This window comes from Coregonus lavaretus (assembly GCF_964263955.1).
Source record: "Coregonus lavaretus genome assembly, chromosome: 35".
NCBI classification, from domain to species: Eukaryota; Metazoa; Chordata; class Actinopteri; order Salmoniformes; family Salmonidae; genus Coregonus; species Coregonus lavaretus.
This window is the reverse complement of record NC_140022.1, coordinates 6692577-6707175: the sequence shown is the minus strand read 5'-3', so window position 1 is coordinate 6707175 and position 14599 is coordinate 6692577. Positions and strand designations below refer to the sequence as shown.

General features: G+C 43.4%; 1 protein-coding gene across 1 annotated transcript; it reads left to right on the top strand.

Moving 5' to 3' along the window:
• Nucleotides 1–4208: 4208 nt before the first annotated feature.
• col8a1b (collagen, type VIII, alpha 1b) lies at nucleotides 4209–9588 on the top strand (the record flags this gene model as incomplete). The annotated part of the gene is made up of 2 exons (XM_084152607.1): nucleotides 4209–4581; nucleotides 7640–9588. The coding sequence occupies 2 exons, from the start codon at nucleotides 4209–4211 to the stop codon at nucleotides 9586–9588; spliced, it is 2322 nt and encodes a 773-aa protein (XP_084008733.1).
• Nucleotides 9589–14599: the final 5011 nt, after the last annotated feature.

Below are 14599 nucleotides of genomic sequence, written 5' to 3'. Positions count from 1 at the left end.
TTGGCCATATACCACAAACCCCCGAGGTGCCTTATTGCTGTTATAAACTTTCTGATTGAGAGGGGGTCAAATACTTATTTCCCTCATTAAAATGCAAATCAATTTATAAAAATGTGTACATGCGTTTTTCTGGATTTTTTTGTTGTTATTCTGTCTCTCACTGTTCAAATAAACCTACCATTAAAATTATAGACTGATCATGTCTTTGTTAGTGGGCAAACGTACAAAATCAGCAGGGGATCAAATACTTTTTTCCCTCACTGTAGGTAGGTAGGTAGGTAGGTAGGTAGGTAGGTAGGTTAGTAGGTAGGTAGGTAGGTAGGTAGGTAGGTAGGTAGGGAGGTTGGTAGGGAGGTAGGACTGGGATCTGAACAGGTAGTTCAGAGCTTCTGCTCTTTTCAATAGCCATAGGGAACACAATATGGTCTATACTTGGCATGTAGGTTTCTCACTTATGGCTAGCACAAATTGGGATTTGGGGGAGGGGAATGTGCAGGGTATATGCAAATTAAATACTGTGGTATTTACTATAGTTTTTGGGGGGGGGAGTGTTTTTGCAGACATTTCTATAGTATTTACTACCGTTTTTTTTTTTTGCTGATAACACTGTAGTATTTACTATAGTATTCTACAGTATACTACAAAATTCTATACTAAGTACTTCACATGATCGAGGGATACTACAGTGTGTATTGATACAACAGTAGCTAAGATGGGGAGAAGTCTGTCCATAAAACAGCGCTGCTCTGCATTCTTAACAGCACTATCAACAAGGCAGGTCCTTCAGGCCCTAGTTTTGTCGCACCTGGACTACTGTTCAGTCGTCTGGTCAGGTGCCACAAAGAGGGACTTAGGAAAATTGCAATTGGCTCAGAACAGGGCAGCACGGTTGGCCCTTAGATGTAAACAGAGAGCTAACATTAATAATATGCATGTCAATCTCTCCTGGCTCAAAGTGGAGGAGAGATTGATTTCATCACTACTTGTATTTGTGAGAGGTATTGACCTGTTGAATGCACCGAGCTGTCTGTTTGAACTACTGGCACACAGCTCAGACACCCATGCATTCCTCACAATAATAATATAATAATAATAATAATAATAATAAGCCATTTAGCAGACGCTTTTATCCAAAGCGACTTACAGTCATGCGTGCATACATTTTTGTGTATGGGTGGTCCCGGGGATCGAACCCACTACCTTGGCGTTACAAGCGCCGTGCTCTACCAGTTGAGCTACAGAGGACCACAAGACATGCCACCAGAGGTCTCTTCAGTCCCCAAGTCCAGAACAGAATATGGGAGGTGCACAGGACTACATAGAGCCATGAATACATGGAACTCTATTCCACATCAAGTAACTCATGCAAGCAGTAAAATTAGATTTTAAAAAACAGATAAAAATACACCTTATGGAACAGCGGGGACTGTGAAGCAACACAAACACAGGCACAGACACATGCATATGAACACATGATAACATACACACTATACACACATGTACAAATGGATTTTGTGTTGTAGATATGTGGTAGTAGAGTAGGGGCCTGAGGGCACACACTTAATGTGTTGTGAAATCTGTTGTGGTTGTATTGTAATGTTTTTAAAATTGTATCTGCCTTAATTTTGCTGGACCCCAGGAAGAGTAGCTGCTGCCTTGGCAGGAACTAATGGGGGTCCATAATAAATAGAAATAGAAATAGTATTCTACAGCATACTACAGTTTTCTACAGAATTCTATAATAAGTACAGTAGTATTCTATAGTAAACTGTAGTCTTTTTTTATGTGGGTAGCGCCCTTCAGTCTAATGACATGGTAATGTGTTCATTTCCCAGACGTCATAGTAAAGGCGCGAAGGTCTGGATGTGTGTTATGGTGCTTTCACAGCTTGATAGTTGGCAGAGTTAAGGAACAGTGTGGAGTGATTTGGTGTTTATGTGCTTTTCTTATTTTGCACTGACTCATGGGATAAATCACTTCCATCAACAAGCTGTCCCTGGTATGCTCCTACAGTGGTTGTGAATGAGAAATGTTGCTTAATTCTATTCCAGAATGTTGCTATTTCTTCTATCTCTTTTCTACCAGTAAACATTCTAAAGATGTTTGATCAACAGGACTGGTGACATTAGTGAAATCGGGAAAACCCTGAAGTCAAAGTGTTCCGTGGCTTTGACTAGGTCCTATGTGCCGACCTTCTGTTTCTAAGCAAAGTCTGTCACAACTAAGACTTGATGAAAAGTCAGCATTTAAGCTTTTCAGGGCAATTCATTTTGGCTGAGCATTAAACCAAATGGTATCCTGTTCCCCTGCTTCCCGCTTGTTTTCTGAGACATAATACATCTGGCTTGTGGGCTATATATGGATTCACTGCTGTTCTCTCCTGTTCACAGCCTGGCCAGACTGATTGTTATGAAAGCATAGAGATTCACAACCTTGACTTGGACAGAGTGAGGTCATTTTATCCAGTGTTGAGCGCATACATATGGTTATTGGGTAGACAAACAGTGCATTAAATGGTTAGTGAAAGCAGAGATATTTTTGCCAAGTCAAACCATAAATGACTTGATTCAGGTGGTATGGTAGTCTGAGGTCATGTTGATGTTTACAAGAACAACACATACCAATTGTCCATTTAGTCATTGCTTTTCCTTTGGTCTGATGAAGTCACTTAAATGCCATGTCAGTTTTGTACTGCATGTACTTAGCATGTACTGACAACCCATTGTGCACAGACGTCAGTTCAACGTCTAGTTTTGATTTTCATTTGGTTGAGTTGTCAATTAACGTGAATTCAACATGAAATCAACAAACACTGTCACCATGCCATTGGATTTAGGTAAAAATGTGTGTAAAAAAACGACAAAATTCCTTACATTGAAGAATTTTTGCAAATCCAATCAGTTTTCCATGTTGCTTCAACGTCATCACATTATTTATTTTGTTGAAATGATGTGGAAACAACGTTGATTCAACCAGTTTTTGCCCAGTGGGAATAGATGTGCTGTCAAGGCTTTGTCATGTTTAGACTGCTATGTTGCTTCTAACTCCTCACTGTTCACAGTTGTTTTGTCTAGGTGTCGAGAATAAGACTAGTCATAGTGTATGAACAACACAGGAGGTTGGTGGAGAACGGGCTCATGGTAACGTCTGTAGCGGAATCAGTGGAATGGTATCAAATACATCAAACACATGGTTTCCATGTGTTTGATGCCATTCCATTTGCTCTGTTCCAGCCATTATTATGAGCCGTCCTCCCCTCAGCAGCCTCCATTAATCAACAGTAATCTTACAGCTAGCTCAGTGTCCCTCCAAATGTACTCTACCCCCTTGTTTGAACCAAGTGTTGCCTTTAAAACCCAAACAAGCATACTGCAGTGTTAAAACTCATATTTTGGTATTTCTTTCATTAGTCCATTGTTGATATAGTCCCAAAATGTTTTGCATGTCAGCAATCGAGTTTTCAAGATATATAACTTTCAAAATATAGAAATACAGTCGTATGATTAATCCCCTCTTCCCTCGTTACACTGGGCTAGGCCCACTGGCTCGGTAACAATTGTGCTGAGTGAAGCTCCGAAGTAATGAGTTGGACTAGTTTCAGGTCGAAGTTTTGCACATTCGCTTCTCAATGATGCAAAACACATCTCTCCATTAGAGCAGGAACCAACAACAAGGAGCTCTCTCTTTTCCTACCTGCCCAGTAACTCAAAACCCCACCTCTGAATAAGAGTGTTATGGTTTCAGAGCCAAAAATGTCTGCCCTTGAGGAGTGGCCTGGCTGTCCATGCTGGCAGTATCAAACTCAAATCAATGTAATTGAGCTTGTCAGAACTATTTATTATCTGTTCCACAGAAATATGGCTTTTAAAATGTTTCAAAGTAGAGTGTTATCAGAATATTTGGGAGTCCCTCTCTGTGTATAGCCATATAGTTCTAGTGTGCATCCTGAGGCCTCACTACAAAATTGTAAATAGCACACTAATCTTAGCTCTCATGATTCCGTTAAACTTCGGCGAGGAATTATTGCCTTACTGCATTAGGCCTGCTGCCATACATTTTCTCTAATATATCTGTCAGAACACCTCTGTTTAACTCATTCTATGGTCTTCAAAATCTCATCTGCTTAACTCATTCTATGGTCTTAAAAATCCCATCTGCTAATGTGCTTATGTATTCTGCTGACCTGCCCTCTCTCCCTCCTATAGGACATGGCCAAGCCCCTCCCCTCTTCTCATCTATTGGTGGTGGCGCTCCAGCTGTGTCTGGTACTATGCCACCATGCCCGTGGGGCGGCATATTACGGGCACAAGCAGCAGCAGCACCCACAGCAGCACCTCCCCCAGCAGCACCAGCCCATGCAACAGATACCTCAAATGTCCCTAGGGAACGGGTATGGGAACGGGAACGGGAACGGGGACGGGCTGCCCCAGCAACAGTACCTGGGGAAGGAAATGCCACAACATATGCCATATGGCAAAGAGATGCCATATGTGCTGCCACAGTATGGGCAGGAACTTCCACAGATGCTTCCACAGATGCACGAACAACCACAGATGCCACCCAATAAGGGCAAGGGAAAAGGTGAGATTGTAATAGGTGGTCTACTTCACAGAAATGTGATGAACACGCTTAGAAAAAAAGGGTTCCAAAAGGGTTCTTCGGCTGTCCCCAGAGGAGAACCCTTTTTGGTTCCAGGTAGAACCCTTTTTGGTTCCAGGTAGAACTGTTTTGGGTTCCATGTAGAACCCTCTGTGGAAAGGGTTCTACATGGAACTCGAAAGGGTTCTACCTGGAACATTACATTACATTTACGTCATTTAGCAGACGCTCTTATCCAGAGCGACTTACAAATAGGTGCATTCACCCTATAGCCAGTGGGATAACCACTTTACAATATAACCAAAAGGGTTCTACTTGGAGCTAAAATGGGTTCTTCAAAGGGTTCTCCTTTGAGGACAGCAAAATAACCCTTTTAGGTTCTAGATAGCACCTTTTTTGTGTAGGCTAAACAATTCTAATTATAGCATATTTTAACAATATTTAGATTTTAAATTGGGTCATGGCCATGGCCACCAATGTGGGTTTGAAGGGAAAGGGAACATGGACAGTCTGGTACAACCAGAGGCAGACTATCCATGTTCATGGTGCAGTGCTGACATGAAACCATTACCCACTCACTGACATGTTAGTAACATTCAAATCACTTCAACTGCTTTTCCAAGAAAAAAATTCCTTTCGTCAAAGCAAACGTAATCTCTCCTAGCATCCACAGGAAATAATATCCTGCACATGGGTTGTAAAAGCAATCATTGAAATGTTTTACAAATCACATGTGAAGCAGGCAAAATACACATAAAATAATACTGTTGTTCACTCACCGTGTGTTAATATACTGTATTCTCCACATAGCTCATCATAATATAGCTACTACTGTACATACCATTTTCCCTTCCAAATGATATACTGTCTATACACACCATGTATTTATATTCTGGATTCTGACACATGTTCATTCTAAAGTATTCAGACCCCTTGACTTTTTCAATTTTTTTTACATTACAGCCTTATTATAAAATTGATAAAATTGTTTTTTTCCCCTCATCAATCCACACACAATACCACATAATGACAAAGCAAATACTGGTTTTTAGAAATGTTTGCAAATGTATTAAAAATAAAAAACTGAAATATAACATTTACATAAGTATTCAGACCCTTTACTCAGTACTTTGATGAAGCACTTTTGGCAGCGGTTACAGCATCGAGTATGACGCTACAAGCTTGGCACACATGTATTTGGGGAGTTTCTCCCATTCTTCTCTGCAGATCCTCTCAAGCTCTGTCAGGTTGGATGGGGAGCGTCGCTGCACAGCTATTTTCAGGTCTCTCCAGAGATATTCGATCGTGTTCAAGTCCAGGCTCTGGCTGGGCCACTCAAGGACATTCTGAGACTTGCCCCGAAGCCACTCCTGCGTTGTCTTGGCTGTGTGCTTAGGGTTGTTGTCCTGTTGGAAGGTAAACCTTCGCACCAGTCTGAGGTCCTGAGCGCTCTGGAGCAGGTTTTCATCAAGGATCTCTCTGTACTTTGCTCTGCTCATCTTTCCCTCAATCCTGACTAGTCTCCCATTCCATGCCCCTGAAAAACATCCCCACAGCATGATGCTGCCACCACCATGCTTCACCGTAGGGATGGTGCCAGGTTTCCTCCAGACGTGACGCTTGGCATTCAGGCCAAAGAGTTCAATCTTGGTTTCATCAGACCAGAGAATCTTGTTTCTCATGGTCTGAGAGTCTTTAGGTGCCTTCTGGCAAACTCCATGCAGGCTGTCATGTGCCTTTTACTGAGGAGTGGCTTCTGTCTGGCCACTCTACCATAAAGGCCTAATTGGTGGGGTGCTGCAGAGATGGTTGTCCTTCTGTAAGGTTCTCCCATCTCCACAGAGTAACTCTGGAGCTCTGTCAGAGTGACCATCGGGTTCTTGGTCACCTCCCTGACCAAGGCCCTTCTCCCCTGATTGCTCAGTTTGGCCGGGCGGTCAGCTCTAGGAAGAGTCTTGGTGGTTCCAAACTTCTTCCATTTAAGAATGATGGAGGCCACTGTGTTCTTGGGCACCTTCAATGCTGCAGAAATGTTTTGGTACCCTTCCCCAGATCTGTGCCTCGACACAATCCTGTCTCGGAGCTCTGCAGACAATTCCTTCGACCTCATGGCTTGGTTTTTGCTCTGACATGCACTGTCAACTGTGGAACCTTATATAGACAGGTGTGTACCTTTCCAAATTATGTCCAATCGATTGAAAAAGGCTGTAATATAACAAAATGTGGAAAAAGTCAAGGGGTCTGAATACTTTCCGAATGCACTGTATCTACCCCTGGATTGTTAATTGGATTTTTTATTATTTGTATTATATTTGCGAGACATTCTACTGCACTGTTGGAGCTAGTAACATAAGCATTTCGCTGCACCTGCTATAACACCTGCAAATCTGTGTATGCGACCAATAGACTTTGATTTGATTTGAAATATGGCATATTGCAGGTACACTCTTAGAAAAAAAGGTGCTATCTAGAACCTAAAAGGGTTCTTCGGCTGTCCCTACAGGAGAACCCTTTGAATAACCCATTTTGGTTCCAGGTAGAATCCTTTTGGTTCCAGTTAGAACCTTTTTGGGTTCCATGTAGGACCCTTTCCACAGAGGGTTCTACATGGAACCCAAAAGGGTTCTACGTGGAACCAAAAAGAGTTCTCCCTGGAACCAAAAATGGTTATCCTATGGGGACAGCCGAATAACCCTTTTTTCTAAGAGTGTAAGAGATTTCACATAAATGTGTATTTTGACAGTTTCAACAATCAAGCAAGGAAACAAAGAATGTATGTTTGATAATTGGGAAATGTAACATGCTTTTAACATCAACTATCAGCACCCTGTGCCCAAGGGGGACATTAAAGCCAGTTTTTGGTTATTCATTTTCAAAGATAAATCATTTGGCCAATCATCTACGGATGAAAGTCCATTGGGCTTACCCCAATGTCCATGCATATTAATTGGTCATGTTCCTATGTGCTCAATGAGATACTCAAGTCACTAACTCAAGTCAGTAATTCATTGTAAATGCTAATTGATATTGTCATCCACAGGTCAGACATATCCCAGTAATGGGAAAGGCCCTGGAGGCCCACCACCTGATGATAGGGGACTACAGGGTCCTGGTCCAGAGGGGCCACCAGGAGCCCAGGGGCCCCCAGGACCACAGGGCCCTCCAGGGATGCCAGGTCAAGGGATGCCCGGCCCCCATGGAAAACCAGGCCCTCCTGGTCCCCAAGGGTATCCCGGGATAGGGAAACCCGGAATGCCGGGAATGCCCGGTAAACCTGGTGGAGGCGGTCAGCCAGGTCCGAAGGGCGACTTTGGTCCTGGTGGTGATGTAGGACCAATGGGGATGCCTGGGGGGCCAGGTCTTCCAGGGCCACCAGGCCTGCCAGGCATCGGGAAGCCAGGGGGTCAGGGACTGCCAGGGCAGCCTGGGACTCGAGGGGAGCCTGGGCACAAGGGCATACCTGGACTGCCTGGTCTTCCTGGGCCCAAGGGAGACAAAGGGATTGGCTTGCCAGGATTGCCAGGTTTGAAAGGACCTGGTGGACCACCTGGGCCTCCTGGTCAAGGGGGCCTGCCAGGGGTTGGAAAACCAGGTCTGAATGGACTACCAGGAATGCCCGGGGGGGCAGGAAAACCAGGCCCACCTGGAGAAGGAGGACTTGCTGGGCCACCAGGGGAAGGAGGGGAACCAGGACCACCTGGGCTACCAGGTATTGGCAAACCCGGGCAAGACGGTTTGCCAGGACAACCAGGGTTCCCAGGCGGAAAAGGGGAATCAGGTCCACCAGGTTTGCCAGGGGGCCCAGGCCTACCTGGTTATGGAAAGCCAGGATATCCTGGACCAAAAGGAGACAAAGGACATGGAGGTTTGCCTGGAGCTCCAGGCCCGAAAGGTGACAAAGGTCATGGAGGTCTCCCAGGACAGGAAGGCCTTCCTGGACCCAACGGGCCACCCGGCCCGCCCGGTCCCATTGGGCCACCTGGGGGTCTTGGTTTCCCAGGTCCGAAGGGGGAAGGTGGCAATGGAGGGCCAAAGGGGCTGCCAGGTCCTAAAGGTGAGCCAGGGCCTTCAGGGCTTCCTGGACAGGGTGGGTATCCTGGAGAGGGTGGCCAACCAGGACCGAGAGGTATACCAGGGCCACTGGGTCCGAAAGGGGATAACGGCCACAAAGGGTTACCTGGCCTCCCTGGAGCTCCTGGAATGCCCGGTCCGAGGGGAGAAGGTGGAATTCCCGGAGAAAAAGGTCACCAGGGACCCAAGGGAATCCCAGGAAATTTTGGTCCAGGTGGACCACTTGGTCCTCCCGGTCTTCCCGGGCCAAAAGGCGAGCTTGGTCCACCAGGGAAACCTGGCTACCCCGGCGTAGGTAAACCTGGTGTTCCAGGCCATTTAGGGCCCCAAGGGAAACCTGGCAATGGTGGACCCCCTGGTCAGCCTGGACAACCAGGACAACCTGGTCCCCCTGGCCCACCCGGACCCCCCATCCAACCCCCTGGTCTTGGTGAAATCCTTCCTGAGATGGGTCCTGGTCTGGATGGTCTTAAACAAGGCAGTTACAAGAAACCAAAGAATGGAGGAGACAGGAACGGCCTGGAGATGCCAGCATTCACGGCTCAGCTCACCAATCCTTTTCCCCCCGTAGGCTCCCCTGTTGTCTTCGACAAGCTCCTGTACAACGGCCATCAGGACTACAACCCTCAAACCGGCGTCTTCAGCTGTACCATACCGGGAATCTATTACTTTGCTTACCACGTCCACTGCAAAGGAGCGAATGTGTGGGTGGCATTGGTCAAGAACAATGAGCCAGTGATGTACACATATGATGAGTACAAAAAGGGCATCCTGGACCAGGCGTCAGGGAGTGCTGTGCTCCCCTTACAGCAAGGAGACACTGTGCATATACAGCTTCCATCTGACCAGGCAGCAGGACTTTATGCCGGTCAATATGTCCACTCTTCATTCTCCGGATATTTATTGTACCCAATGTAAAAAATCATCAACAACAAAAGGGCATCCACACCACAACACACTACATAGCTGTTTTATTAGTGTTCATTTTAAACTTTTGAACTCAATAGTGACACATGATGACAATGGTGAAAACTACTACTCGGCTCAGAAGTATCCAATGAATGTGTGAGTGCTATATGCTATAGTATGTTTATGCGGTTGTATTGCAGTATTACATGGGTGCAAAAAAACATAAATCAATCTCGCTGCAACACATTTTATTTACCCCAGAAATTAATTAGGCAAAACCCTCAGATAAATGTACAGTTGAAGTCGGAAGTTTACATACACTTAGGTTGGAGTCATTAAAACTTGTTTTTCAACCACTCCACAAATTTCTTGTTAACAAACTATAGTTTTGGCAAGTCGGTTAGGACATCTACTTTGAGCATGACACAAACAATTTTTCCAACAAATGTTTACAGACAGATTATTTCACTTATAATTCACTGTATCACAATTCCAGTGGGTCAAAAGTTTACATTCACTAAGATGACTGTGCCTTTAAACAGCTTGGAAAATTCCAGAAAATGATGTCATGGCTTTAGAAGCTTCTGATTGGCTAATTGACATCATTTGAGTCAATTGGAGGCGTACCTGTGGATGTATTTCAAGACCTCAGAAAAAAAATGGTGGACATCCACAAGTCTGGTTCATCCTTCGGAGCAATTTCCAAACGCCTGAAGGTACCATGTTCATCTGTACAAACAATAGTATGCATGTATAAACACCATGGGACCACGCAGCCGTCATACCGCTCAGGAAGGAGACGCATTCTGTCTCCTAGAGATGAACGTACTTTGGTGCGAAAAGTGCAAATCAATCCCAGAACAACAGCAAAGGACCTTGTGAAGATGCTGGAGGAAACGGGTACAAAAGTATCTACAGTGGGGGAAAAAAGTATTTAGTCAGCCACCAATTGTGCAAGTTCTCCCACTTAAAAAGATGAGAGAGGCCTGTAATTTTCATCATAGGTACACGTCAACTATGACAGACAAAATGAGAAAAAAAATCCAGAAAATCACATTGTAGGATTTTTTATGAATTTATTTGCAAATTATGGTGTAAAATAAGTATTTGGTCAATAACAAAAGTTTCTCAATACTTTGTTATATACCCTTTGTTGGCAATTACACAGGTCAAACGTTTTCTGTAAGTCTTCACAAGGTTTTTACACACTGTTGCTGTTATTTTGGCCCATTCCTCCATGCAGATCTCCTCTAGAGCAGTGATGTTTTGGGGCTGTCGCTGGGCAACACGGACTTTCAACTCCCTCCAAAGATTTTCTATGGGGTTGAGATCTGGAGACTGGCTAGGCCACTCCAGGACCTTGAAATGCTTCTTACGAAGCCACTCCTTTGTTGCCCGGGCGGTGTGTTTGGGATCATTGTCATGCTGAAAGACCCAGCCACGTTTCATCTTCAATGACCTTGCTGATGGAAGGAGGTTTTCACTCAAAATCTAACGAAACATGGCCCCATTCATTCTTTCCTTTTCACGGATCAGTCGTCCTGGTCCCTTTGCAGAAAAACAGCCCCAAAGCATGATGTTTCCACCCCCATGCTTCACAGTAGGTATGGTGTTCTTTGGATGCAACTCAGCATTCTTTGTCCTCCAAACACGACGAGTTGAGTTTTTACCAAGAAGTTCTATTTTGGTTTCATCTGACCATATGACATTCTCCCAATCCTCTTCTGGATCATCCAAATGCACTCTAGCAAACTTCAGACGGGCCTGGACATGTACTGGCTTAAGCAGGGGGACACGTCTGGCACTGCAGGATTTGAGTCCCTGGCGGCGTAGTGTGTTACTGATGGTAGGCTTTGTTACTTTGGTCCCAGCTCTCTGCAGGTCATTCACTAGGTCCCCCCGTGTGGTTCTGGGATTTCTGCTTACCGTTCTTGTGATAATTTTGACCCCACAGGGTGAGATCTTGCGTGGAGCCCCAGATCGAGGGAGATTATCAGTGGTCTTGTATGTCTTCCATTTCCTAATAATTGCTCCCACTGTTGATTTCTTCAAACCAAGCTGCTTACCTATTGCAGATTCAGTCTTCCCAGCCTGGTGCAGGTCTACAATTGTGTTTCTGGTGTCCTTTGACAGCTCTTTGGTCTTGGCCATAGTGGAGTTTGGAGTGTGACTGTTTGAGGTTGTGGACAGGTGTCTTTTATACTGATAACAAGTTCAAACAGGTGCCATTAATACAGGTAACGAGTGGAGGACAGAGGAGCCTCTTAAAGAAGAAGTTACAGGTCTGTGAGAGCCAGAAATCTTGCTTGTTTGTAGGTGACCAAATACTTATTTTCCACCATAATTTGCAAATAAATTCATAAAAAATCCTACAATGTGATTTTCTGGATTTTTTTCCCCTCAATTTGTATGTCATAGTTGACGTGTACCTATGATGAAAATTACAGGCCTCTCTCATCTTTTTAAGTGGGAGAACTTGCACAATTGGTGGCTGACTAAATACTTTTTTTCCCCACTGTATAATCACAGTAAAACGAGTCCTATATCGACATAACCCGGAAGGCCGCTCAGCAAGGAAGAAGCCACTGCTCCATAAAAAAGCATGAAAGAAATAAAAGCTGAAATAAATAATTCTCTCTAATATTATTCTGACATTTCACATTCTTAAAATAAAGTGGTGATCTTAACTGACCTAAGACAGGGAAGTTTTACTAGGATTAAATGTCAGGAATTGTGAAAAACTGAGTTTGAATGTATTTGGCTAAGGTGTATGTAAACTTCCGACTTCAACTGTAGATATTCAGATAATTATGTAAATTACAATTTCTGTTGGTTAATAGGGGGTAAAAATGTTGCTAATTATTGAGAATACTGACTATCCTAATTGTAGCAGTGGCATCCACCTCACATGATTGATAGTGTTTATAGAGAAAACATGGTTGCTGACATGGTATGGCACTACTGTAGATAGCAGCATATTACATTGGAAGCAATGTGTTCTTTTTTTTATTAAAGAGAGAACTCTTTTTAGGATGGAATTATTACTTTTTCCCAACATGTTCTTCTCCTTATGTGAATATATGCCATTTGTTTGTATTTTATTTTTCATGTCAGATTTATGTTATGTGCTCTCAGTATATCCATTCTTTGCATTCCAACAGTCACAGCCACATCATGATGTGGTCCTCTGTAGCTCAATTGGTAGAGCATGGCGCTTGTAACGCCAGGGTAGTGGGTTTGATCCCCGGGACCACCCATACGTAAAAATGTATGCACACATGACTGTAAGTCGCTTTGGATAAAAGCGTCTGCTAAATGGCATATTATTATTATTATTATTATTATTATTATTATTATTATTATTATTATGCCACTAAATGGCTAGCCGTCTACCCCAGCTTTCATAAGCAAGCATCAACGCATCAGCTTTATCTGTCATGCATACCTAATGTTAGTACACAATTCTACTTCGGAGATAATTCTTCCATGTGTGGACATTTCAGAAGACATTCTAATGTCTTTATTTCGTACCAGATTATGCTTTTGGCACATAAGTAACACGGTTACATTCACGGTATGTATTACCATGCATTGTTCCTCTTTAACGATATGATTTTTCCTATCCCATAGTTCCTCCACGACAGATTGTTTTATTTTTAATCATCAATTTATTCACATTGTTCCAGATTATGCAGAAGTGTCTACCATTTTTATTTATTGATATCATATTTGAAAATTAGCTTGTTTCATGGTTTGGAACGTAAAATAAAATTATATTGATATGCAACATAGTGAAGACCTTTGGTTACAAGCTGCCCATTTAATCGGTTGTGCATTAAAAATAAATGAGTTATGAGAGTTTGAAGGGGTGTATAGTCAACATTTCCAATATGCACATTCAATTTAAGGTATGTGGCAGTATTCCTCTCTGTAATTTATTTGTTTAACTACTGATTTTGCCTGAAATTGTAAATGTGCATCCCTGTTGAGACTGCCTTGAAGGAAAAAATAAATGTAACCTGACAATGGTGCTAAACATATAACCAAATGAAGAACTTAGTATAACGTTTTTGGCACTATTGTTGTTTTTCTAAATAAAGATGAAGTGATTAAAACAATGTGTGCATGTGTTCTCTTCTTTGATTGCTACTTGTTGCAATGGGCCTGCACACAAGCCTAGTTCACATTGGCAGTTTGAAGTGGCGCAGTGGTCTAAGGCACTGCATCGCAGTGCTAACTGTGCCACTAGAGATCCTGGTTCGAATCCAGGCTCTGTCGCAGCCGGCCGCGACCGGGAGACTCATGGGCGGCGCACAATTGGCCCAGCGTCGTCCAGGGTAGGGGAGGGAATGGCCGGCAGGGATGTAGCTCAGTTGATAGAGCATGGCGTTTGCAATGCCAGGGTTGTGGGTTCGTTTCCCACGGGGGGTCAGTATAAAAAGATATGTATTCACTAACTGTAAGTCGCTCTGGATAAGAGCGTCTGCTAAATGACTAAAATGTAAATGTAAAATGTAAGTGACTCAAATCCTATTTTTTTGCATATCCGATTTGAATCTGTTCTTTTTCCTGCAGTCTGAACCGCCAAAAAGCACATGGAATCGGATATTTCAAGCCACATTTCAAACCACCTTCGTAGGTGGTTTGAAATCAGATACAAATCTGAGTCCTGGCCAATGCGACTTGAGTCTGAACGTTCAAATCTGATTTATTTGCCGTCAAGTGGTTTTTAAACTTATTTGGCATATCTTGTTGCTTGCTGGCTACTCTGTTGATAGTTTGACAAGAACATGTGGTAGCCAACTAGCTTGTTAATTGTTTACAAGCAAATTAGTGAATGTGCTAGAAAGCTAAACAGCTACCTAGCTAGCTAGTTGACTGCTGTTGCAAGCCAAAAATGATTTATTTTAAAAGTTGGATCATCTCATCCTTTGAGGTTTTGAAAGTGTTCTTACACTATGATTTTGAACATTTAAAGCAACTTGTAAACGTCCACGGCAGGCATTGTTGTCACCTTATC